Raw genomic sequence first — 23,589 nt, 5'->3', positions numbered from 1 at the left:
GAGTATTTGCCAATTGTCGATGGGGTCAAGGATGCGGCTGCTGGCGCTGCAAGCCGAGAATCGCCAGAGTCGCAAGCCAAACAAAAAAAGCTGTATGGCGATATGACGCCGACGCCGCCAGCGCATCCTTCTTCTTTTCTTTCTGCCCACCCTTTGTCTTTGTCTTTGTCTTCTCCTCCCTACCTCCACCACCAGGCTACTGCCGCTCTTCGCTCGACGTACAAAAGCGAGCCCATGATACATGCCATAAAACAGCAGAGCGCTGCCGGACAAAGTAGCGAGAGCGTGAGCAGCTCGCCACACAGCACTTACTCGCAGACCCTGGAAAACGCGCTGTTTTATTCGACTACGGTGGACCAGATTCGGGACGGCGATTTTAGCGTTACCGAAAACCCCAGCGCAGCAGTTATCCCGCGCGCGCGGCCGGGGAAGGACGACATCCGCCAGCGCCGGGCGCGCAACGTCATTGCGTCGCAGGAAGTGCTTAGCATTGTTAGCACATCGACATATATTTCGATACCGTCGGAGCGAGTAGTATCAGGATTGGGCTTTGAGTTAGTTCCGCCGATGGCGCCGCCCGGCGAGGATGCCGTGCGTGCAATCCAGTCTGAGCCGTCGTTTAGGACGGGAGCGCACGAGCGGTGTGCTGGCGACAAGAAGATTGTAACGAAACGGCCGAGCGGCCAAATGGGCAACGGCGGTAGTGGATCAGCAGTGCCGCTGGCTAGATTTTTGCCGCGGCAGATGACAGCACCAGCTAGCAATGGGTCGGTGGCAAGTGCGTCGTCAGTGACGAGATCTGTGTTAAATGTCAAGATTGCGCCTAGTGCCGGCGAGAGCAAGCCACAGGATAGTGTGCCTGGTGCCGAGACCGAGACCGAGACCGAGGCTGAGGCTGACCGGCCTGCGTATACTTCCCAGCCGCTGCCGACTCCTAGTAACTACGATATAATTAACGATGACGAGTATTTGGACCAGGAGGGTGTCATTTACATGCGTGCTATTGAGGCCGACGACATTGTAGCGCCGTCGGAGCCCATTTCGAGGAACAGCGTCGCGAGGAGCCGGGCGCACAGCATCTCAGCGTCTGATGTTCTCGGGTCGGGCGATGGTAACAAAGAGAAGAACAAGGTCAGCATGCACAAAGAGGAGCAACGCATTGACAATCCGCAGTCTGTCCAGTCGTCGTCGTCATCTAAACCCAAGAACCGGTTGTCTGTCGCTTCGGAGTTCTCAACAGCCACTGGCTCATCGCATATATCAGGGCACAACACTGTAAGAAGCCTGCAGCGGCACCACCGAAACCACAACGACCATTCCAAACATGTGCTGTCGTCGCAGTCAAAGAAGGTGGCCATGCGGCTGCTGATGCGGGCCGGGTTCAGCCGCATTGCGATCCGCGTCGCGCGCATGGGCGTGTCGCCCAAGGAAGCTGGTGTGTTTGAGAACAACGAAGCCATGTCCAGCAGCATGTTTGAAGTTGACGACAATATCAGCGGGATTGATCTGGATCCCAACGGTCTGCAGGGGCTCAAGTCCGAGCGGCGCAAGCAGATCAAGAATATCGACGAGCACGGGTTCATAAAGTTTGAGGGCGACAATGAGCGCGAGTCCGAGTACGCGCAGCAGTACGAGGCGTGGCGGGCGAAGAACCCGGAAAAGGCCGCACAGTCGGCGCTTCACCTGCACCCGGACAGTGAGGGCAGCTGGAATGAGCTGATGAACACATTTGACAATTCTACGCTGCGCAACTCGCGCAAGGTCAAGCAGCTGGTGCAGGCCGGTATGCCTCCGCGGATGCGCGCGCGCATTTACTACAAGCTGTCGGGTGCGGCCGCATTGGAGAAGACCGGCGAGTACACGCGGCTGGTGGCGCTGGAGAAGATCCCGATCTACGATGTCATTGAGCGCGATGTGTCGCGCTGCTACCCAGACCACTCGATGTTTGTGGATGCCGATGGACAGGGGCAGCGGCAGTTGCGGCGGATCCTGCGAGCGTACTCCCAATACAACGCAGAGGTCGGGTACTGCCAGGGGATGGGCCGGCTGGTCGGCTTGTTCTTGATCATTGGGCTTTCCGAGGAGCGCGCGTTCTGGGTCCTGGCGGCGACCATCAAGGAGTACGTCCCAAACTACTATCTGTCGGACCTGGGCGGCCTGCGACTGCACACGGTGGTGTTCGATTCTCTTCTGCGCGAGCGCAACCCCAAACTCCACGCGCATCTGTCCGAGCAAGGTTGCGATGCACTGATGTATGTGACGCCATGGTTTATGACTATCTTCACGCTTTCGCTTCCGTGGGAAACGGCGCTGCGCGTGTGGGACTGGTTTATTTATCGCGGGACCAAGGTGTTGTTCCGCGTGGCGTTGGCGATTACGGATTTGGCGAGCAATTATTTGCTGGCGGCATGTCCGACTATTGCGGAGCAGCTCGGATTCTTTTTGCATATTCCGCCATCGCTGGTTGCTCCTGATGTGCTGATTGGGGCGGCGGTTCGCGTCAAGCTGACGGAGAGGCATATTGAACGGCTCACGCGTGCTGCCAGTGCGTCCATGGGCTCTGCGTCAAAGAATTAGGTGTTGCAGGAGGGTTTTCTTTCTCGTTGATTAATAATGACAGTGCTTGCCAATGTGATGTGGTGATGGTGTGATGGTGGTGTGATGTGATGCGTGTCGGAGAAACAAATGGAAGAAAAGGTCAGACGATAGATAATATTGCGGGTCATTGCCGATAATGCAAAAAGAAAAAACTTTAAGCGTGGTTGACGTCGACTCAAAACAAGGGATTTTCACACTGGAGCAATCAGTAGACGAAACAAAATAAATAAAAATGACTGCAGGTTTCATTTTTTCTTTCTATATATATCTCATTGTGACGATGTATGGCAGGCAAAAAAGGGATACAGCAAAAAAAAGTCACAAACCATTTTCTCTCTCTCTTTTTCTTTTTTTTCCTTACTTTTTTTTTTTTTCTATTTTGCACTTTATTGTTAAATTTGACAAGAATAGTAAAATTTACATTTAAATAAAGATGGAACAAGCACGTAAATTGCACGACCAGTACTACGGCATTATCGACAGGGCACTGTCGGGTGTAGGAGTAGCAGAGACATTCCAAGCCAAAACCGGAGTTCCCAAGGCTTACGGAGCAGTTGGAGCCGGAGGACTTATTTTCAGCATGGTGTTTTTCAATATCGCGGCACCACTGTTGGTTAACCTGATTGGATTTGGATATGCTGGTAAGTTTTTTTTTTTACTGTTTTGTCTGTATCAGTTTTTTTTTGCCTATGTGGGTGTATTTTTTTTAGTGGTAGTGAGACTAATGTTTCATTTATTTTTTATTCTCTCGTTTTTTGTAGCCTATGCGACTATGCACGCTATTGAAAGTCCGGGCAAGGAGGATGATGCACAGTGGCTGACGTACTGGTAAGTAAAAATAACCCCTCCCCCAAAAAATGGCATAAAAACAAGGGTGTTGTTTATTGTGTAAGAATATATGCAATATTAAAAAACGCCTTAATTTCTTCCATTCTTAATCTTTTTTGTTGTAGGGTTGTTTATGGATTCCTCAATGTTGTCGAGTATTTTACTCGGGTCCTGACATACTGGATTCCGTTTTATTTTGTTATCAAGCTTGGGTTTATCGTTTGGCTTATGCTCCCAGCCACAAGAGTAAGTTACACATGTTTTGTTTATTGTTTATATTATTTTTTTTGGAAAAGAAAAGATTATGCAAATAAAAATGAAAATAAACTAACTTTTTTATCATTCTATTATTTTTTCTTGTTTATTTTGTAGGGTGCCGAGCAGCTTTACCAGAGGGGTCTCCGGGCATTGGTTGTTCACTCTAACAACAAACCCACCGGACTCCAAGTTCATAGCTCACCCTCAACCAGCGTCCCCACACCTTTATCGGATGCCGGAAGCGTCAAAGTTCCCAACTTCAAATCTGACTAATTAGAAAACAAAACCTTATACTAGTTATATATATATTTTTCTTATTCTTTAAAGGTTCTTTTCAATAAGAGATAGTTCTATATCTAAATCACCTAGGGAGCTTTGCAAATAAAACACATCATCTGATCTTTTCTCTCTCTGAGCCTCCAAGATATACCCTTGGACACGTTGTCTTTGATCTCGCAGTATATCTAGGGATGCAAGTTTCTCACTTAACGGCATTGATACTATGCGGGCTTCTCTTTCGGGGTCCAAAGTGTTTGGTGTGGATTGACCTGTGGTAATGATGTTAGAAGGTGAAGATGTTGTGTCTTTTCGGCTAATAGCAGTGGTGGTGGTGAGGGTGGTGCGGGGAGGAATGACATAGGAGAGAAGGGATGTGGCCAGGTTGCTGGCTGTGCCTCCCATTGCGCCCACCAGTGACTTTGCCGCCGGAGTGGCAGTATCCAGCGATGGCGATGGCGATGGTGACGGGTCGAAAACTGCAGCCTCAACAACACCATTAGCCACAGCTGCAGAACCGGCATCAGTCGACCTGACCGAAACCGAAGAAGACACCCGCGCAACACCCGCATCTGTACTCAACAAGCCCAACCCCATAACCCCCTTATGCTGTTGCTGCTTCTGCTGCGGAGTCACAGTAGATTTAGTGCTCGGCTTACTGGGCAGCATAGTTAAAGGGAACATGTGTATTTGCAGATACTGCGCAACCATCCGTCTTACAGCCGAATGCAGCCTAGCATCCGTCACCGATCCACACGGCAATTGCTCAATCCTCTTCGACACCGCGTCCAATTCACCAAAGGCACCAGTCAACTGACGGCGAATCCTCGCCGCTCGCGCCAAGTCCGCCCCCATGCCATCCTCACGGTGTTTCAAAGCCAGCATATTGAACACTGGCAGAGTCTCCTCGACCTTACGCATTTGCTGGCATAGCACCAGGTACATTCTCAGGAGCATTTCCTGCGCCAGCGTGCCTGCGCCCTGCGCCCTCCTCTGCTGCCGATCAACCACATGGGCGCACTCCCGACACGCGCGAATCTGCGCTGTTCTCTCCGCCGTAAACCCGCCGGTATTGGAGCTCAAATCCAGCAGTGGCGTGAGCAAGTGGGTAGAGCACGTGGGGCGGTGGCAGATAATGCGGCCGCAGAGCCGACAATGGTGCCTGCGGGAGGACAGAAGCCCGAATGTCTTGAGGCAGAACGGGCAGGAAGTTACGGCGGAATCGTCTTCCCAGCGCACCACAGATTGCTCTGCCTGTTGTAGCCGCTGCTTCTGCCGCTGCTTTACGGGCCCGGGCCCCCCCTGATATGCATCGGAGCCATGGATCAACGATAGTTTCTCCAGCCGCTTTTCCATCCGATTGCCCTCCAAAAGTGCCCCACTCCGGGCTTTACGCCGCAACAATGCAAACCCAGGCATTAAATCGCGAGTTACACCCACAGCAGCAGCTGCACTCTGCGAAAATGAACGCTCGTAACATTCGCCGCATACTTTGAAAAAACACCGCCGGAGGAAACAGGCTGAGCCGTGGTGGAGAGTCGCAGTTTCTTGTGGCAGTGCTGCAAGCACATGATGCGCCCACAACACTGACAATGCTTCAAGGTCGAGGGGTCCGGGGCGATACCGCAGGCGGGGACACCACAGCGAGTGCCTGGCCTGTACTGCTGCCAATGCTCCTTGGTCACCGGGGTCTCCTGCGCGCAACCATGACCATGTGGCGAGTCCCTTTGCTGCTGCTGCTGCTGCTCTGGCTGTTTGGATTTTCCATTGGCTCCTCCACCGCCGCCAAAGAAAAACCCCAGGATGGTTTCCTTAACCTCTCCCAAATCATCCTGCGCAGCATACCGCGAAGCAACATTGGGTTGTTTATTTTCCGCACTTCTATTCTGCTTCATCACTGCTGCTGCTGTTGTGCCATTGTTGTTGCTGAAATGCGTGTCATCCAAATGATCGTTGAGTGCGAAAAGACTCGGGGCCATTACGCCGCAAATAGGACAGTTCATTGCCTGCTGCTCTTGCTCAGGAGACGTGGTGGATGCTGATACTGTGTTGCTTCTTTGTCGGTGGTCCTTTTGAGATGTCGGGGGCTTCAGATGTTGCTGTGGGTGCGGGGTGCTGGGGTCTGGGTTGAGTGGGACCTTATGTGTCTGGCGTCGGGTGTGGGTCCGAGGGCGCGGGCTGCTCGCCGGACATGCTGTGAGCCGGCATTGCTCTGTGTGGCCGAGGTTGTAGAGCCGGAGGAAGTAGACGGAGGTGGAGGTGGAGGAGTAGAGGAAGTGTCCATTTGCGAAAATAATAATAATGATAAAAGCTGAATTGAATTGAATTGAAAGGAAGGGAAGGGAGGGGAAATGCGCTAAAGGGGTACAACAAATTAATGGCAAAAAGAGGCAAAAACAAAAGCAAAACACGGCAAAATACCCTGAAGAAATAAAGAAAAACACATTCTGCATGGCATCATCACCCTTCTCATATTTCCCCAGATTTATTGATTATATTTTTATTATATTTTTCAACTGCTATTTTGTATGCGTGTCAGCCGCTTCCATGCCGAGCGCATATACGACGGCGCATCCTTGTACCACTCGGGCTCTCTCGCCGCCACATCAGCCGCTGTCGATGATCCCCCTTCCCCGTCTACCGCCGTCTCCACAGCCTCCCTCTCTCTTTCTCTCTCCTGCTGCTGCTGCTGGGGCAAATACCTCAACAGCGGCGAAATAAACAGCTCCACATCACGTCCACGCATAGATAGGCGCACGGCGCGCATAGTCTCGCCAACAAACTCATCGAACGATATTCCCAGTCTGCGCAAAAGCTTCGACACCAAATGGTTACTTGCAAACGGACATGTCAAGTCAACAGCGAGATCCCCTGTCTCTTGTAGAGGATCCGCAGGAAGAAGCAACTGCGGGTCCTGCATGAACAAAAACAGATGCAGCAAGAGCAGGGCTGTGTTGAAACAATGTTTGAGCCTCAGAAGCGTGCGCATCACCGTTGCCAGGTGGTCCAGGGCTAGGGCCACGACCTGCGCGTCCGGCGACCGCACAAGCCCCAGACTGACACTGACCACTTGTACCAGGGGCATATTGATCCTCAAACCAAAGTAGCTTGGATGCACGCCGTGCCGCTCGCCGAGCTTCAACAGCGTAACTATGTTTTGCGCCGACTGCAGGCTCATATACCGGCAGAACTGGAACAGCCACTGGTTGTAGGACTCGGCCTTATCGGGCGACGTCAATATACCCACCATATCCTGCTGCGGACTTGCGGGCGGCTGCGTTGTCGAATCCCCCTCTGTGTAAAAGGCCTTTGTTGCATGGATATTCCGCAGCAGCGCCGGGTCCTCGCCCAAGGAGAGCACCAGGCCCATGCGCATGAGGAGCAGCCGGGCAAAGTTCCAGAATAAATGCGCCGAGATGATCTCCCCAAGATCTGCGCGCGCCCCTGTTGCCGTAAACCGCGCCACCGTCGTATCGTCCAGTTGGACATCCGCTGGCAGCGTGCGATACCACTCGGTGAGCCGCATTTCAAACCCAATAAACACCTTGAATCCCGGCAGTTGGCTCGCGTGCTGAAACAAGTACACAGAATTGTTGATGGCCCCGACAAGCAGCGCCAACTCACCCATAGCCGCCGTTGCCCCGTGCTCGGGATCCTCCAACGCGCCCAGCCCCAAAGCCACCCTGTACCCAGGCGCCTCCTCCGATAAGGAAAACTGCAGCGTGCGGAAAGTAAAGTCATGCGACGGTCTGGGCGGCATGGCAATATCAATTCCGCTGACCTGCTTGTCCACCATCACCGCGGCCCAGATGTCGTGAGCAAACGAGTGCCAGTACGCGCGCACCACCCGCTGATACTCAAAGTCAAACCCATTTTGCAGCTGGACGCCGGCCCAGGGAAAATCCGCATTGCGAATAATAATGCCCTCAGAAAGCCTGCGCGCCAATGTCGTGTGGTTCCACACCCTGTTCCACCGCCCGACCAGCACCTCGTAGTTGGACAGAACCAAGAGCCCCTGTATGCTGTGCAAATCCGCCTCATCCATTGCGTCCTCCACGTATTGCTTGGCCCGCCGATAAAACACCTCATGCAACGACCCGTATGCCGCCGCCGCAATCTCATCCGAGTCCCCCACTAGACTCCACGTGGCCACCGCCAGCATCGCGTAGATGAGCAGGGGTGTAAGCATATTGTGCTGGTACTGAAACCAGAAGAACCCTTCATGGATCAACCCAGAGCTCGGGTACTGGTACCGGAAGTATGCTTTGAGCATGTCATCCACAGTGCCAGGCAATGCCATGGTTGCTTCGATATGGCGTACGTCCACTCCTGTTGCTGATGTCGGGGTGCTAGTCATCACCAGCGGGCTGTAGTTGCCAGTGGTGGACCCAATGCTTGACACGCTGCGTGCCACTGATTCTCTGCGATCTACCGCTCCCTCCACGAAATGCTGTCCAGAATCGTTTGCTGTGCCACTGCCAGAACTGGTGTCCTGCGGTAAATGCTGTGTCAGAGTTGGCGGTAGACCGTATTCTAAGCTGGCAATGTTGCCGCCAAGCATTTCTCCATACGTGGAGCTGGGCGATATCTCGATCTTGGGCTGCACGTCCTCTGCTTTGACTGCGGCCACAGAAGATTCAATATTTGCCAACTTAACGACAAGCTGGATGTCATTGTACTACTCAGCCCCTGCATCTGCCCGCTATCCGCCCACTGCTGAAATTGCTGTTTTTGTTGTTGCTGTTGTTGGTATGCTGTTGATGTTGTTGATGCTGTAGTTGCTGAAGATGCTGCTGCTGAAAATTTTGCTGCTGCTGAAGATGTGCGATGGCCGCTGGCTGTATCAACTGTGACTTTACAAGTCCGCCATCTGAAACCTTCCCCGGAGAAATGCTGATCCTATGTAGCTTATCGTACGGCAAAACTCCCTTCCCCACTGCCACTGTTCCCGTTCCCTGTTTCTGCTGCTGCTGTTGATGCTGATGCTGATGCTGATGCTGATTCTGATGCTGATGCTGCTTAGTGCGCGCGTGTCTGGCTGATGGCAAGTACATGCAGCTGCATCGGTACTTAATACAATTAATGCACTCTGGTTTTTCACCGCCGCATTTGACTTTGCGGTTTCGACACATTACGCAGGTTTTGAGTAGTGGCACACTGCCCTCGTCTGGTGCCCTGTTCTTTGTTTGCTCTGTCATCGCTGATTGTTTGTGAGTAGTAGAAGGTCTAGTTAATGTAGTATTGTATTGTGTATTGTGTATTGTGTGTATTAGTAAATGAATTAAGAGAAAATGAGAATGATGTAAGAATGATTTATAATTAAAAAAGGTTGTAGTAGATTCTATAACATAGCAAAAAAATATGTTGTATAAAACTATAAAATAAAGATATGGAAAATAAATTTGCTGAAAAGGGAAGAGAGTAAAAAAGAAAGAAAAAAGTTCCTGCCGAAAAAAAGAAAGAAAACACCTGGAATTAGAAAATAAAAAATTGCTGTTATTTTGGTAAGAGACGGTCAAAATAAATGCGCAATGATGTGAGTGGCTGCACAAAATTAAAAAAGGAAAAATAGATGAATTCATTTGTCACCAAAGAGCTTAATTTTACCTCAAACATAAACAGGGAAATATGGAAGGACACCATTTGAAATATGTTTTTCTTGCTGCACTATAAATTATACGATTTCCCATCTACAATTTGAGAATAACACAGGTTTTTCAGGCCATTTTGTAAGAAAAACCAAATTTACGTTGATGACGTATTTATTTTTACGAGCATTTCAGAATATTTTTGGGGTATAACAGACAAAAAACTCGAATTTTAAGGAATGCACACTATTTTTCATTTTTCCATCCATACTTTCTTTGTACGGCTAATCCCAAACACATGTCTGCATACTTCTTTTGCCAAAAAAATTATAAAACAATAACAAAATTATCGTACGAGAAAATCTTCATCTCCCACAAAAAAGCAATTAAAAAGTGCTTGTGTAGATCCTTAATTATTCCGTTGTTTGGTTCCAGTGAAAGGCTAAATACCCAGAAACACATGGACGAAGAAATTTTCCTTTTTTGTTTTAGAATCGTTCTATTTAAAAATCCCCTATACACACCCTCTCCCTTTTTACTATATTATGAAATCTGCAGCATAAAAAATGGGGGTATTGAAAAATAGACCGCAATTTTTACCTGGATATCCTGTGTTTCCCAAGTTTGTGAAAGAAATACCCCCAAAAAACTACAATTTTTGGAATATTCTTATTACGCTTGTGCATATATCCTCTACCAAATTCTCGAAATAGTAAAAAAATAAGAAATTAACACATGCTATATGCACATGCAAATTAATTTTCCTTTTTTTGGGGGAAAGAAAAAACCTAGGATAAAATTGCTTGATTTTTTGAATCAAAATGCTTTATATGAAAGGTAAATTTGTAGAACCTAAATTTACTAATCCTAATGAATCAGCTGCTTTTAAGGGATAAAAAATCCGTTGTAGTTGGTGCTCGTTATCTTAGAATCAAGGCGTATTAGAACAAAAGCAAGCTGTGTTAGATAAAGATACATGCACGAACTTGAGGATTATACTTGTAATGTTGATTTATGGCGCATTGGTATTTATCCTCAAGCCTGTTGATATTCAGCCTTGTTATTACAACTAAGCTTAAACATTGGATATCAATTTACATTACAGTGGAACACCAACTGCTGCCATTTTTTAGAGCTTGAGAAGGGTGCCTCATCATAAATGTCGCCATTGAATCCGTCGCCGTCCTCGTTGGCCACTTGGAAGTTATAAAAAATAATTATTTTCAAAGCTAAAATCAATTGGTGTAGTGGGTAAAACAAATGTCAATTGAAAGTAATTAAATGTGTTGTTGATTAAATAAAAAATATGGCTTGTAATTTTTGTCTTCTTTTATAGTATTTTGTCCAAGCTGTTTGCAATTTTTTAAAAACAAAATGTGCAATTTAAAGTATAATGCCTGGTTAAAAAATAGTTAGCTCGGTGTTAATGTATTTTGATTGGGTTTATACTAGTAAAAAAGCGTGTGTTTAAATCCTAAATATACACAGGTCAGTTGGTTAAAATTCAAGCACCATGCGACGCCAAATCTATATTTATATGTTGCTTTGTCTGTTAAATGTCAGTGGCTGCCCAAATGCACAATGCAATATTTAACGAGTTGGTGAGTAGACTGTGTATTTAAATATAGATATGAAGTACTTGCTGAAGCAAAAGTATTTCCAATAGCTATATTTAGCATATAAAATAGTTTATTAAAATTAAATAAGAAATAAGAAATAATTGGTTTATAGAAGTATATTGCACAAAATATATAACATATTATTAAATTTATTTAACATGTTTAATAGTTACAACGAAAAATGCTTGTTTGTTGTTATTAATTATTGTTTTTGGCAATAAGCAAACTTTTAGAAATCCGCAAGCTTTGAGTATCCAAGGCAAAGCCTTCAAGAAGCACTTTCGTTTTTCCCGACTCAAGAGTCTGCCTGGCAATCTCAGCGCCCTCTTTCAACGATGTAGCAATGCCGGCCACAAACAACAAGAACCCAGTATTGACCAGTACAAAGTCACGAACCGGAATATCCTTTCCTCCAGCTTGTTACTCAGCAACCGCCGTAGTGTGGCATTGTTATCTTCAAGCGTAGAGCCAGCGGTTGTCGATAATGGGTGAGCGGCGACACCAAAATCACTCGGGTGAATCGTATAATTTTTGACCTCGCCGTTGCTCTGAATGTGCCATACATGTGTCAAACCAGCAATGCTGATTTCGTCAAGATTCTCGTCGCCGCACACAACAGCATAATTGCGATGGCCGAGGATCTTCAGCGCCTCGGCCATGACTGGGCCCAAATGCTTAGAGTGGGCGCCAATAACCGCACAACCAGGAACCACCGGGTTGGTCAGCGGGCCCAATACGTTGAATGGCGTTGGAAACCCTAGCTCGACAAGAATGCCAAACAAGTACTGCAATGACGGATGAAAGGTGTTGAAAAGCAGAAAGCAAAAGTTGTGCTTATCAAGGAGATTGGCCACATCAGAGGGTGTGACAATGTTCAGATCGCAGCCCATGCTCTCGAGCAAATCTGCAGAGCCACTATTAGAAGAGACTGCCCGGCTGCCATGCTTAACCATTCTTAGCCCTGCAGCGGCGGCCACCAGTGCAGAAGTGGTCGAGACGTTGAAAGTGTTCCATCCATCACCACCAGTTCCAACAATATCGGCCAGGATGCCAAACTCTGGTCTGGTTTTGGTTTCTGTCTCTATTGAGGGGATGAGCGCGTTGTTAAGCATTTCCTGGGCCAGGGCCGCAAGCATGATGGGGTTTTTCTCGAATTCACAAAATCTTGTAGCAGTCAGGAAACCACCAATCTGAGCGTCACTGGCTTCATCGCGCATTATCGAGCGCAAGCCGTCGGCCGCATGCTGAGGAGTGAAGCCATTGGGATCCATGACCAGTTGCTTGAGAACATCCTTTAGGACAGTTGTCTTTTTTGCGGGGGTTGCTTCCATAGTGCCAAAAAAATTCAGTGTATAATTTGAGATATGAGTAGAGAGATGTGGAGTGTTGATGGAAAATAGATACCATGTTCAAAGCATTATAACCGTTTTTCAATTGAGCTTTCAGCATCTTTGTTTACATATAAAGATACACGACAGAATAATCTGGAGATATGTGGCAATGCGCCTCATTGAGCGCCGCATTTTTTTTAAAAAAAAATTGTTTGTGCAAACGCACTTGTATTTAAAAATAATAAGATGTATTTAAATGCAAATTCTAAACAAATGATCTAGCATTGTCTGCTATGTTCTGCAACTCTGTGGGGTCATACATCTGCCCAAAAATTCCCTGTGATTGTTGTTGTTGCTGTTGTAAATGTTGCGGCTGCTGCTGAAATCCATTATACGACATTGATGTTGGCTGCTGGTTATGAATCTGGTTAATCAACTCCCCGTTGCCCATGGTCATGAATTGGGAATTATCCTGCTGCTGCTGGGCAGGCGAGGCGTTAGTTCCCACGGAGGTCACAAGCGTCGACATCTGACCGTTGGCACTGTTGAATATAGGAGGCGAATTCAGGGACAATGTGGATCCACTCCTTACAGACTTGTGCGACTGTGTCTCGCCACCCTGCGACTGGTTGCTGGCCACCATATAAAAGTAGTTCACGAGAGTTTCAGCCATATTGTTATCAATAACAATGTTCGTGTTGATGGGCGCAATTTCACCCGCGGGCACATCCATGCTGGATGAGGTCAATGAGGTTAGCGTAGGGAGCTGTGACAGGCTGTGCTGACTGAATGACGGCGGAAGGAAGTTTCTCGCTGGCGAGATTGATGCGGGAAGCCCGGGCTGGACCATCCCTAGACTTCCCAGAGTGGTGGGCATGGGTGGAAATGAATTGGTTAAAGAAACAGCACTGCCCATGTTTGAACACACAGGGCTGTCGAGAAGCGCACCAAGACTGCAGCCGGTATGTTGCTGCTGCTGCTGCTGGCTTTGCTGCTTTTGCTGGCTCTGGCCGCTAGCCATGGATGCTCGCGCGAGGAGAGGCATGTCGTCGCTGTCGCCATTCTCGGTCTGGTACAGGTTGGGCTTAATCAATGAATCCAGCTGCATGTTGACTAGCTGCGACTTGCCCTTGCGAGTGAGGTTCTTCAGGCGAACCAAGTCGGCTACGGGGATCTGCGCGGGCAGCAGCATGACCATCTGCTCCATATCGTCCAAGCGACTCAGTAGCTTGTAGCAAATGCGCCAAAGTGGACCACCCTCTCGCAAATGGCGGCGATGGATGGCCAGATCCTGCTTCGCGCGGTCAATCGACTCTGTATCGCGCGAAAGCAAGCGGTAAATATGAATGTGCGCGGCGCGGAAAACACACATGTACCAGTTCATATCGCGGAACTCAACGGGGATCTCGAAGGAGGCCCGTAGCAGATCGCTGATGCGCGACGCAGACATGACGCACTTGCGCTGGCCGGGCTCGATAATCGCCGGGTCATCAGTAAATTCGGGAATCGCGTGGTTAAGCTGTATGATGGTGGTGTAGAAGCGCATGTGCAGGAGGCAAATGTCATGGTGGTCAGACGAGTTCTGGTTGCCGTAGAGTAGTGTGTCGACGCTGTTGAGCATCAGCTCCTTGGGCAAGCCCTCGTACCAGCGCGTCAGCACAGAGTTGAGCTTTCCAAACTCGGCCACTGCGTCTTCAGAATCCGAATTAGTACGCGTCACCAGCCACGCCACCTTTGAGAATATAAGCGAGAGCTGCGCGTGGTAGGCTGGGAGCTGATGCAGTGGGTTCTGCGCAATACGGCTGCGTTTGCTGCTTGGCACGTCGCTGTTGGCGCTGCTCGACATGGGTGCGCCCCTCTCCCACTCGAGGGTGGTTGCTGGCAGGTTGACGTTGCAATACTCGGCCTGTATCGAGGGCGCCAAACCCATGCACACAGAGGCGTAGTTCTCGATGGAAAATATCGTCCACCACAGTCGTCTCGCCCCCTCGAGCTCAACCCAGTCCATTGCCATTGCAGTGGCCGCCGAGAACCCTTGTACGCAATTGCTGGTGGGCTGCACCGGCCCGTTGATGCTGTCCAGTCGGTTGTAGCCCATCATGATGCACATGTTCAACGCCATCGCTCTGTAGAACGTGGCCACCGACTCGTTGCCCAGGCTAAAGTTCATCATGCACATGATCATCAGACCCTGCGCATTGCCCAGCGACGGATCCTCGATGGCCTCTACAACCAGCGTCTTGGCCTTGTTGATGAATCCAGTCGATGCGCTGTATGGCGGGTCTGTGCGCACTGCTGGGTGCTTGGAGTACCGGGCCGCTGAAGCCAGCGAGCTGTACATGAGCAGCGGCGACATTGTGCCTGCGGCAAGTTGTCGCCTGTATGTCTTTTCGTGCAGCAGCTCGATGGTGTTGCAGTTGCTGGAAAACAGCGAGTCGACCAGATCATTGATAATCTCTGCCGAAGGCATGGTGAACCCCGCAGGCAACGACCCAGTCGCTGTTGCCAAGGATGGAGGTGTGCCGCGGTGTGGGTCGGCACTTGAGAAGTAGTCGCCATTGCCCGCGGATGCGTTTCCTGGCCCGCTGTCGTTATTGCGCTTTGCAGGCACAACGCTGTTTCCAGATGTGCCTGCGCTCAGAGCAGCAAACAAACCAACACCTGGCGTGGTTTCTGCTGCCTGGTTCCTCGCTCCACTGTCGTCTGCGGATATTCTCGGTGTGCTGGCCCTGCCGCTGTTCCTCTGCATCAGCAGCCGCTCCATTGTCTCGACCCTCGCCATCAGCCGCGCTGTGGTACTGTCCATAATGCCCTCTCCTACTGCTGCAGCACTCACTGGCTGCGGGGAGCCACTCTCTGTATTTCCAGGCATTTCCACATGCGCCGCGACTTTGGCTTGATACTGTAGTGGCATGGCGCCTCCACGCGATTGCAGTGTGCGCATGAGGGCTTGCCTCCGTCACATTTGACCTTGCGCCGCCGGCAGTTGTCGCATGCCCTGAGGTAGCGTACTGAGGAGTTCCTGGCTCTGGTGTTTTCTCCTCGCCTTGCTCCTGGGTTTGCCAGTTGCTCTGTATTTGGCTCCGCTGTACTCTCACGGGACGACGATGGCGACGACGAGCGTGTATGTGCTGACATTGCGTTAAGAAAAGAGAAATTAAATGGTTAGAGGGAAATAGGAATTAAAGGTAAAAAAAATATTTGTCGAAATGTATATTGAACGAATGCAAAAAAAAAAAAAAAAATCCAGTGGAAAAAATAGGGAATATTGTTTTCTCCGCATTGGTTTTCCTTGGCGTCTTAATTTTTTGCCTCTTTCGACTCGAACAAGCATTTTTTGGTGCTCCAAAATTCCCAATGAGTGGAGGGGGGAGGAGCATCAAGATTTGAGTCGCATTGTGCAGGCATGCAGCCATTCCCAAGTCACAGTTTAATTATTTACTTGATCCAAAAATTAGCACAGGCAAAAGAGCGTGGCGCATGCATATAAAAACATTGTAGAAAAGAATGAGTGCAAATATATAAGAAAAAGTGCAGTTTCTCCAGCATAAAATTACAGAATATTCAACCCACCCTTGGAAGCTTTTCATCGCTTTTGTCTTTGTATTTTTGAATACTTTCATTTTTCATATTGCATTGCACTGCACTGCACTCATTTTTCAAAAAAAAACTCGCGGACTAGCATACAGTGAGCCCAAAACAATGACATCCATGGCCGGCACTGCGTCCGAAGACACACTTTCCTCAGACATACAGGACACCGAGGACCTATACACAATCCTTGATATAGAAAAGACAGCCACAGCAGTTGATATCAAACGCGCATACCGAAGACTTGCACTTCAGCACCACCCGGACCGCAACCCAGGGGTGGACGGAACAGAGTTCGTCCGCATGCAATACGCCTATGATATTCTTTCAGATGAGCGCAAACGGCGCATATACGATCGATACGGACAGATGGGTATACAAATGGCAGACCGTATGGGCGGGGAATTTCTTGACCCGCAGGTGAGCAGTCTGCTGAGTTTATTTGCACTTGCCAGCGCGTTGGTCAGTCTCATGCTTATCGTGTTCTTCGCGCTGCTGGCTGCTCGCGTGGATGGCCGCCGCCAGTGGCCCTTTGGAGTGGTGTTTACGCCCCTGTGGATCACAGACACTGTTGTGGTTGGTGGCATGCTGGGGCGATGGTAGAGAGGTTTAGAAAGAGGGGTTCGAGCCGCAGGGAGAATGACAACAATGATGGAGAGAGCATTCGGTCTGATAATTCCTCGACATCTTTTGTCGATGCCAATAATGATGCCGACAGTGATGCTGATGCGCCGACAGACACAACTCCGCTGTTTTCTTCAAATGAGGCGGTCGGCGGCTCCCATCAGCAGCAGCAGCAGACACGTCGTCGCCGCCGGAACAGGAGCAGCGGCGACCAGATGCGTGCATTTGGAAAGTTTGCTGAGTCGCAGTTTGCGAGCTTGTCTGCAGCCGCCCCGCTGATCTACGTGCTCCTCATTGTAGCGTTCCAGATTTCCCTGGTACTTAGGCTAGATGGCAAAGTGCACTGGTCAGTCTGGCGAGTATTCGTGCCCTGGCTGTGCATTGAAGCCATTCACTTTATTCTTCTGACGCTCAGCCTCCTGGTTGCCCTCACGAAGCCCGACAACCAGCAGCAGCCAATGGCGAGGCGCATGGCAGCTGAGGCTGCCGAGAAGTACTGGTGGCTGCTTATCCGCCTACTGCAGATCACTATGGTGATTCTCAAACTCAACCACACGTTGAAGTGCGACTGGTTCTTGGTGTTTGTACCCACGTATGTGCCGCTCGTGCAGGCTGTTGTTATGCTGTACAGAATGTTCCGACAGATGCACAATGTGGATAGCCCAGAGTCTGTGCAGAATCAGCAGCGGGGGGCTTTCATTGCTTGTTGTATTTTGCTTGCTATGGTTTCGTCATTTGTTTATTCGTTTATTGCCTTGCTCGCGTGGAAACTTAATCTGCCGGGTGCGGTTCGGCTGGTATTGGTGCTTATTCCTGTTTTTGTCACACTATCACTTGCCTGCTGCCTTTGCTCTTGTCTCTCCTGCTGCTTTGCCTTGGGTTTCCAGCCGCCATCGGATGAAGAACAAGGTGCAGGGAGCGACAATGCTGGTAGAACTCCATACCGACCGACCGGAGAATCGAATAATCAACTTTGGTTCATGTAGAATAAAGTGATAAACATACAATAGGTTTTCAAATATAAATTATGAAATGGCTAATGCTTCAAACCTCTAATGGCTCTGGTTCTGGTTCTGGTTCTGGCTCTAGTTCTGTTGTTCTTGCTCGTGAATGTGTTCAAAGTAGCTCACCAAAAACTCCATCTCATTTGGCTATCTGCCGCCTCCTTCAACAACATCATGGTATCTGCGCTCGCGCGCGCCTTCCTAAATCCCTTTCTGTACCCGTCGACCAATCCCTTTGTAAACCTCGGACGATCCGTCGTGCGCTTATCAAACAGCCTTGTTCCAGCGCCCAATCCCAGGGCCTTTTGAGCTCCGCTCTGGAACATATCCGGGAACTTTGGCACTGCCACCGCCACCACCCCGCGCTCACCAAGATACCGGACAATGTCAGACAGTGCCCGTTGCATTTGATCGGCTTCTTCTTGTGTGTGCGGTGGGAGTTTGGATATTTCTTGGAGGGTTGCAGGTACCGGTTGGTTTGTTATGCGGATGGCCGCTGGGCGATGCCGCCGGGATGTTTTTCGGCGCGAGTTTGTCAGCGGTATGGTTGAAGCTGGTGGGGACGTGGAGATCCAGATGCCGTAGATATGACCGTGTTTGTGCGCTGCATCAGTGAGTGTTTGGTGGCTGTGGTGAGCAGGAAGGTCGCGGATGAAAATGCTGCCTGTTATCAGTGTGCGTGAGTGTCGAATGATGCTCGTGATTTTATAAGGATGTAGGTGGCTGAATAGCATTGTAACAGCTGAGAGGAGGGGGGAGGTGGAATGCCAATGGATGAATAATAAAAGCAAATAAAAAAGTGAATGTTGAACAGGTGGACAATCGAAAATAACTAACGAAAAAAATAGATAGCCAAAAACCTGATTCGCGTGGCTGCTGCTGGTGGTTACGGGATTTTTTATTTTTGCAAAAATGGTTGGACTGACCATCATTTTCAGCGCACTGTCAGAGCCCCCAGCGGGAATACACATTACTTGGCTAAGCATTACACCTCACACTTCCTCCTTATTAATCAAGTGTTCTTAAGACTTTATTAGCTCGTATATCGTGTAAATGCGCATTCAAATAATATATTTTATTTGACTTTACCTCATTTGCTTTTCAATCAGCCATATTTCATCATTTTATATTACAAGCACATGCCAAAACAATAGGGTTGGATCACGAGGTGAAAGTGGGCGGAGTGTTAGAAAATGAGTACGGTTTTCTTAATTCCTGGTTAAATTATTTTTGTAATTTCAAGGATTGCAACGCGCTGTAAGTGCTGCCACTCGTATTGATGGCGGCACACCATGCTGGCCAGTTCTCAAACTGCTCCAGAGTGGCATGTGCACATTTAAGCATTTTATTTGGCAGTTTGAAGACAATATTTTCAAGTAATCATAATCTCTGAGCAAAAACAAAAATAAACAAAAAATTCATTTACAAAATCCAGCTACTTTGGGGTTGGAATAAACACATCATTCGGGGGTCTCAGGACAATGGTATGCATATTCATAGAAGCATCTGAACATTTGCAGCGCATGTATGTGCTTTTTATTTGCAAAAAAAAATTGCGCCCAGGTGATCTACCCTCACAACGCGCTTTTTCCAGATGGATGCATCTCGAAATCGGATATGTACTGTGAGAAAATATGGAGCAAATAATCTCGGAGAATAAGATATTAGCTGGTGATTGTGATGTGAGATAAAGCATGCGTGTGAAAGAAAAGTGTCGCTAGAATTTGATGATGATGATGAATACATATGCCCGGGCCATATTGTAAAGGCCCAATGTTGAGAAAGCCATGCCTCCGACCGGTATTTGCAAAGTGTTGTGGGCCTTTTTTTCTTCTTCTACCGACTGTATCAGTAAAAGGTCTTTATCCCAAGCCACAATATCCAAATCGCTTGTTTCGCTGTTCAGCACTATACCTAAAGTTTTACTAATGGAAAAAGTGACCTGGTGCCAGCTTCCATCTCTAAGTATGGAAGAACGACGACAAAAACAAAAAAACATTTAAAAAATCGGAACCTTGTCATTTGTCTGCTTAGCACCAGAATCTGTCCGAGATACTCCCTGAAAGAAGATTCTCTTTTTCTCTGCTCCAAATTCAAAATTGAGATTTTCTCCGCATTGCTTTTTTTTTTTTCTTCAAGATTCCCATATGCGAAAGAAAAAAGCGCCAATCTCATCCCAGTTTGTAATTTTTCTATCTGCATAAAAATACTAGTTGGAAAGCAGCAAAATTTTTGATTGAGCCAACTTATTAACATTTTCTTCTACTGAGAAGGGTGTAATGACGCAATTTACACACTCTCAACCTCAACAGAATAAAAAATGGACAAATATTCAGCTGTTTAAAAACGAAAATGGCTTTTTATTGGATCGTGCTTTTTCATGTTTTTTCTACTCAATAAATTCCTGTGGCACTTACAACTGCAAGGTCACAAAAAAATAAGACTTCCATAAAAAAATTGTTTATACGCACGCTTGCATTATATTCTTTTATTCCTTTTATTCTTTTTCGATGATTCCGATATAAAAAAGAATTATTATCTTTTCTCATTTTCCTCTTCTGTTTGTCATCATCATCATCATCATCATCCATCATCACTTATTATTATTATTATTATTCTTCTTTTTTCCCTTCCCCACATACAATACAATATAGGCACTTTTTGCAACAAACCGTTTTTTATCCATACCTTCTTTTAACTTTTCTTCTTTGTACTTGTATTCCTTGTTACTTTTGTTTCAACACCTTTAATCATTTCTGTATGGTTGTCGCCGCATCAAAGGTCGTGCCGGCCTTTCTGGGCGGCTTTATCTGCATATACGGCCTCGTTTCGGGGTTTGTCAAGGAGCGTCTCTTTCTCTCCGAATCGCTCGTGGCCATGCTCTTTGGCATAATCATTGGGCCCCAGGCAATCAACGCTGTGGATCCACGGGAATTTCTCGACACAGACAAGTTCACACTAGAGTTCGCCCGTTACGTCATTGGCATCCAGGTGATGGCAGCCGGCATCATGTTGCCCAGCCGATATATCATCCGCAAATGGCGGACCATGTCTGTGCTCCTTGGCCCAGTGATGGTTGTTATGTGGTTAGTCACTGCTGGTATCATCCATTTGATGTTTAACATTGGGTTCGAGCAGGCATTGCTCATTGCCTCGTGCGCGGCACCGACGGATCCTATTCTGGCCAACTCCGTCGTGAAGGGCAAATACGCCGAGGCCAACGTGCCCAAGAATGTGCGCGATGCACTTTCGGCCGAGTCCGGTATCAACGACGGCCTGGGTCTGCCGTTCCTGTACTTTGCACTATACCTGCTGCACGAAGGGTATTCCACAGGCCACGCCATGGGCCGGTGGTTCTACTGGATCTGGTGCTACAACATCCTGCTCTCCATCGTCATCGGCATTGTCATCGGGTATGTTGCGCGAAAGCTTCTGCGGCTGGCCGAGACCTACGAGCTTATCGACAAGGAGTCGTTTTTGGCGTTTTCGATTGGCCTGTCTATTTTCATCGTCGGCATCCTGCAGCTGATCCGCAGCGACGACGTGCTGTGCTGCTTTATTGCTGGGCACGCCTTCACGTGGGACGACTGGTTCCGCGAGGAGACCAAGGATGCGCATTTCCAGGAGGTGCTGGACGGCCTGATCAACGTCACGTTCTTTATCTACTTCGGCACCATAATCCCATGGCACAAGTTCAACAACGCGGAGCTGGTCATTGCTCCCTGGCGCCTCATCGTTGCTGCCATCATGGTCCTGCTGCTCCGCCGGCTCCCCATCGTGGTTATGCTTACGCGGATTACGCCGGCGTTCAGGAACTACCGGCAGTCCCTGTTTGCCGGCTGGTTCGGCCCCATCGGCGTCGGCGCGCTTTTCTTTGCCGAGATTGTGCTCGAGGAAATTGAGCACGAGCCCGAGCATTTCCATTACCGCTCGCGGGAAATCATCGTGCCCATCGTCAGCTTCCTTGTTTTCTCCTCTGTGCTGGTCCACGGAATCACGCTGCCGCTGCTGTACATTGGCAAGGTTGTGCGCAGCCGTAGCAGGTCTATATCGTCCATGTCTATCCGCAACGGAATCGCCAGCCGCCTGTCCTTTGTCAGCTCACGCGAGCCTGCTGGGATCCACGGCGTGCACATTCCGATGATTGACAGCAGCAGGGGCACGCCGGTCGACTACGCTGATGCGCCGGCGAAACGCGATGGCCGAGCGGTGTTTGACGTAGACACTCCCCAGAGCTACCAGTCGCCAGCCGCACATGGCAGCGAGGACCACTTGGACGGGTCGTTGGAGAGGGACACTGACGAGGACCACAACCAGACGGCGCCCCTCGACCTCATTCGCACAATCACCATCGACGACAAACCCAAGATGTCCCGGGACCAGATGGACATCCATTACCCGAGAGACAACATCAGGCAGCAGTACACCCAGCACGTACAGAATCTGCACACATTGAACCCGTTGAGCGGCTCGAAGTACTCACATCTGCAGATGCACAACAATTCCGTCATTCTGCCGCCGAAATCCCACAGCTCATATGATATTGGAGCCTTGGCGAATTCGCGTGGAGACATATGCGGGTTGGAAACCACAGATACTGACGATGCGGCGGAGGCTTCTATGCGCATTGCTGATGCGCGGCAATCAGAGATTGCACACAGAAATAGCGATGTGAATGCAGGGGGGCATGTGGAGGGCACGAGTGTGCAGTTTGTGACTGAAGCCAATCCCGCCACTGTGGCTGATACTGCTACTGCTACTGCTGCTGCTGCTGCGGTCAAGGAAGATGATTTCCAGCAGAGCGATGAAGACGGCAGCCTCGTGCTGGACGCAGACAGGGTTTTGGCCTCGCCAAAGACCTCGCGCACAGCCTCAAGAGACACTATAATGAGCGCTCCCGAGCTGTCCAAGGTCCACACACGCTCCAGTGACCTGCTTCGGGCGCCTCTATCCATTCACCCGAGCTTGCCCGAGGCCACCGGAATTGAGGGCTCGCCCTCCGACCTTGCTGCCGCCCACCATGTCCGCCGCCTGTCTGGCAGCCACCTGCATCGCCAGAGATCCAACAGCTACAGTGGGGCTGGGCCCATTCGGCATATACTGCGCAGGCGCAAGAGGCAGCAGAACGTGACTGCCAACGGGAGCGAGCAGATGTGCGAGTTCATCGGCAATCACAAGAACCCGCTGGGCCGCTTGGAGGATGGCGAGCTGGTCGACTACGATGATCCAAACGACGATAGCGCTGAGCAAGGATTTATGGACAACAATGTTGATGACCGGTTCATCGATTATTTCAAGGTCGACATTGGCAGCAACATTCGCCGGTGGTCGTCTAAATTGCCACTGTTCGGTGCAAGCAGGCAGACAGGTGACGACGAGGAGCACAATGCCGGAGGAAGCGGCAGGCCTCCAGTTTGAGAATACCTTTTATTCGATTTATTCGAATTTTTTATAGTGGCAATAAATGCACACATATATTTTTTATTGCAATTATTTCTTTCATCCAGATTTTCAGCTTCAATGGCAGAGATAGCGTGTTTGTGTTCTTGATTCCAAGAATTACTTGAATATATGGTCGACTGTTTTGTGTAATAAAAATAGGTGATGTCTGCATTTTTATAAAGAATTGCGGTGGTTGTCTTTTTATTATGAAAAATAGGTTAGCTGCCTTTGTACCGACTCTAAAAGAAAATCTATAAAATGGCGATAGAAAAAAAAAAAACGAAACGAAACGAAACGACTGTGTTGAAAATTTTTGTAGTATTTCGGCCTTGAACATAATTACATATAGGAGATGGGTTCTCTTCTCTTCATTTCAACTAACATTTATATCATTTTTATATTTTTATTAGCAAAAATATTGCCACCTTAG

At 48.8% G+C, this 23,589-nt stretch overlaps 5 protein-coding genes across 5 annotated transcripts; 4 read left to right on the top strand and 1 right to left on the bottom strand.

Moving 5' to 3' along the window:
• Positions 1 to 1,599: 1,599 nt before the first annotated feature.
• On the top strand, positions 1,600 to 2,544 carry BX661DRAFT_130661 (rab-GTPase-TBC domain-containing protein; the record flags this gene model as incomplete). The annotated part of the gene is made up of 1 exon (XM_051532549.1): positions 1,600 to 2,544. A coding segment is annotated over one exon (945 nt), but the record flags the coding sequence as incomplete, so codon positions are not given.
• A 428-nt stretch (positions 2,545 to 2,972) lies between these two features.
• On the top strand, positions 2,973 to 3,989 carry BX661DRAFT_164727 (TB2/DP1, HVA22 family-domain-containing protein). The gene is made up of 4 exons (XM_051533340.1): positions 2,973 to 3,239; positions 3,360 to 3,426; positions 3,552 to 3,672; positions 3,799 to 3,989. The coding sequence occupies exons 1-4, from the start codon at positions 3,032 to 3,034 to the stop codon at positions 3,955 to 3,957; spliced, it is 555 nt and encodes a 184-aa protein (XP_051389895.1). The 5' UTR covers positions 2,973 to 3,031; the 3' UTR covers positions 3,958 to 3,989.
• Positions 3,990 to 16,438: 12,449 nt separating this feature from the next.
• Positions 16,439 to 17,769, top strand: BX661DRAFT_53090 (uncharacterized protein). Its single transcript, XM_051539236.1, has one exon. The coding sequence runs from the start codon at positions 16,686 to 16,688 to the stop codon at positions 17,697 to 17,699; it is 1,014 nt and encodes a 337-aa protein (XP_051389894.1). The 5' UTR covers positions 16,439 to 16,685; the 3' UTR covers positions 17,700 to 17,769.
• A 95-nt stretch (positions 17,770 to 17,864) lies between these two features.
• Positions 17,865 to 18,523, bottom strand: BX661DRAFT_225988 (uncharacterized protein; the record flags this gene model as incomplete). Its single annotated transcript, XM_051538959.1, has 2 exons — positions 17,937 to 18,523; positions 17,865 to 17,898 (listed from the first exon to the last, which is right to left on the bottom strand). Exons 1-2 carry the CDS (start codon positions 18,449 to 18,451, stop codon positions 17,865 to 17,867), a joined length of 549 nt encoding a protein of 182 aa, XP_051389893.1. The 5' UTR covers positions 18,452 to 18,523.
• A 1,708-nt stretch (positions 18,524 to 20,231) lies between these two features.
• On the top strand, positions 20,232 to 23,197 carry BX661DRAFT_185995 (Sodium/hydrogen exchanger family-domain-containing protein). The gene has a single exon (XM_051536927.1). It carries the CDS (start codon positions 20,478 to 20,480, stop codon positions 23,133 to 23,135), a length of 2,658 nt encoding a protein of 885 aa, XP_051389892.1. The 5' UTR covers positions 20,232 to 20,477; the 3' UTR covers positions 23,136 to 23,197.
• The last annotated feature ends 392 nt before the right edge of the window (positions 23,198 to 23,589 follow it).

This window comes from Kickxella alabastrina (genome assembly GCF_025024165.1).
Source record: "Kickxella alabastrina strain RSA 675 chromosome Unknown BX661scaffold_20, whole genome shotgun sequence".
Lineage (NCBI taxonomy): Eukaryota > Fungi > Kickxellomycota > Kickxellomycetes > Kickxellales > Kickxellaceae > Kickxella > Kickxella alabastrina.
The sequence above is the reverse complement of the archived record's forward strand: the minus strand, read 5'-3'. Positions and strand labels throughout refer to the sequence as shown.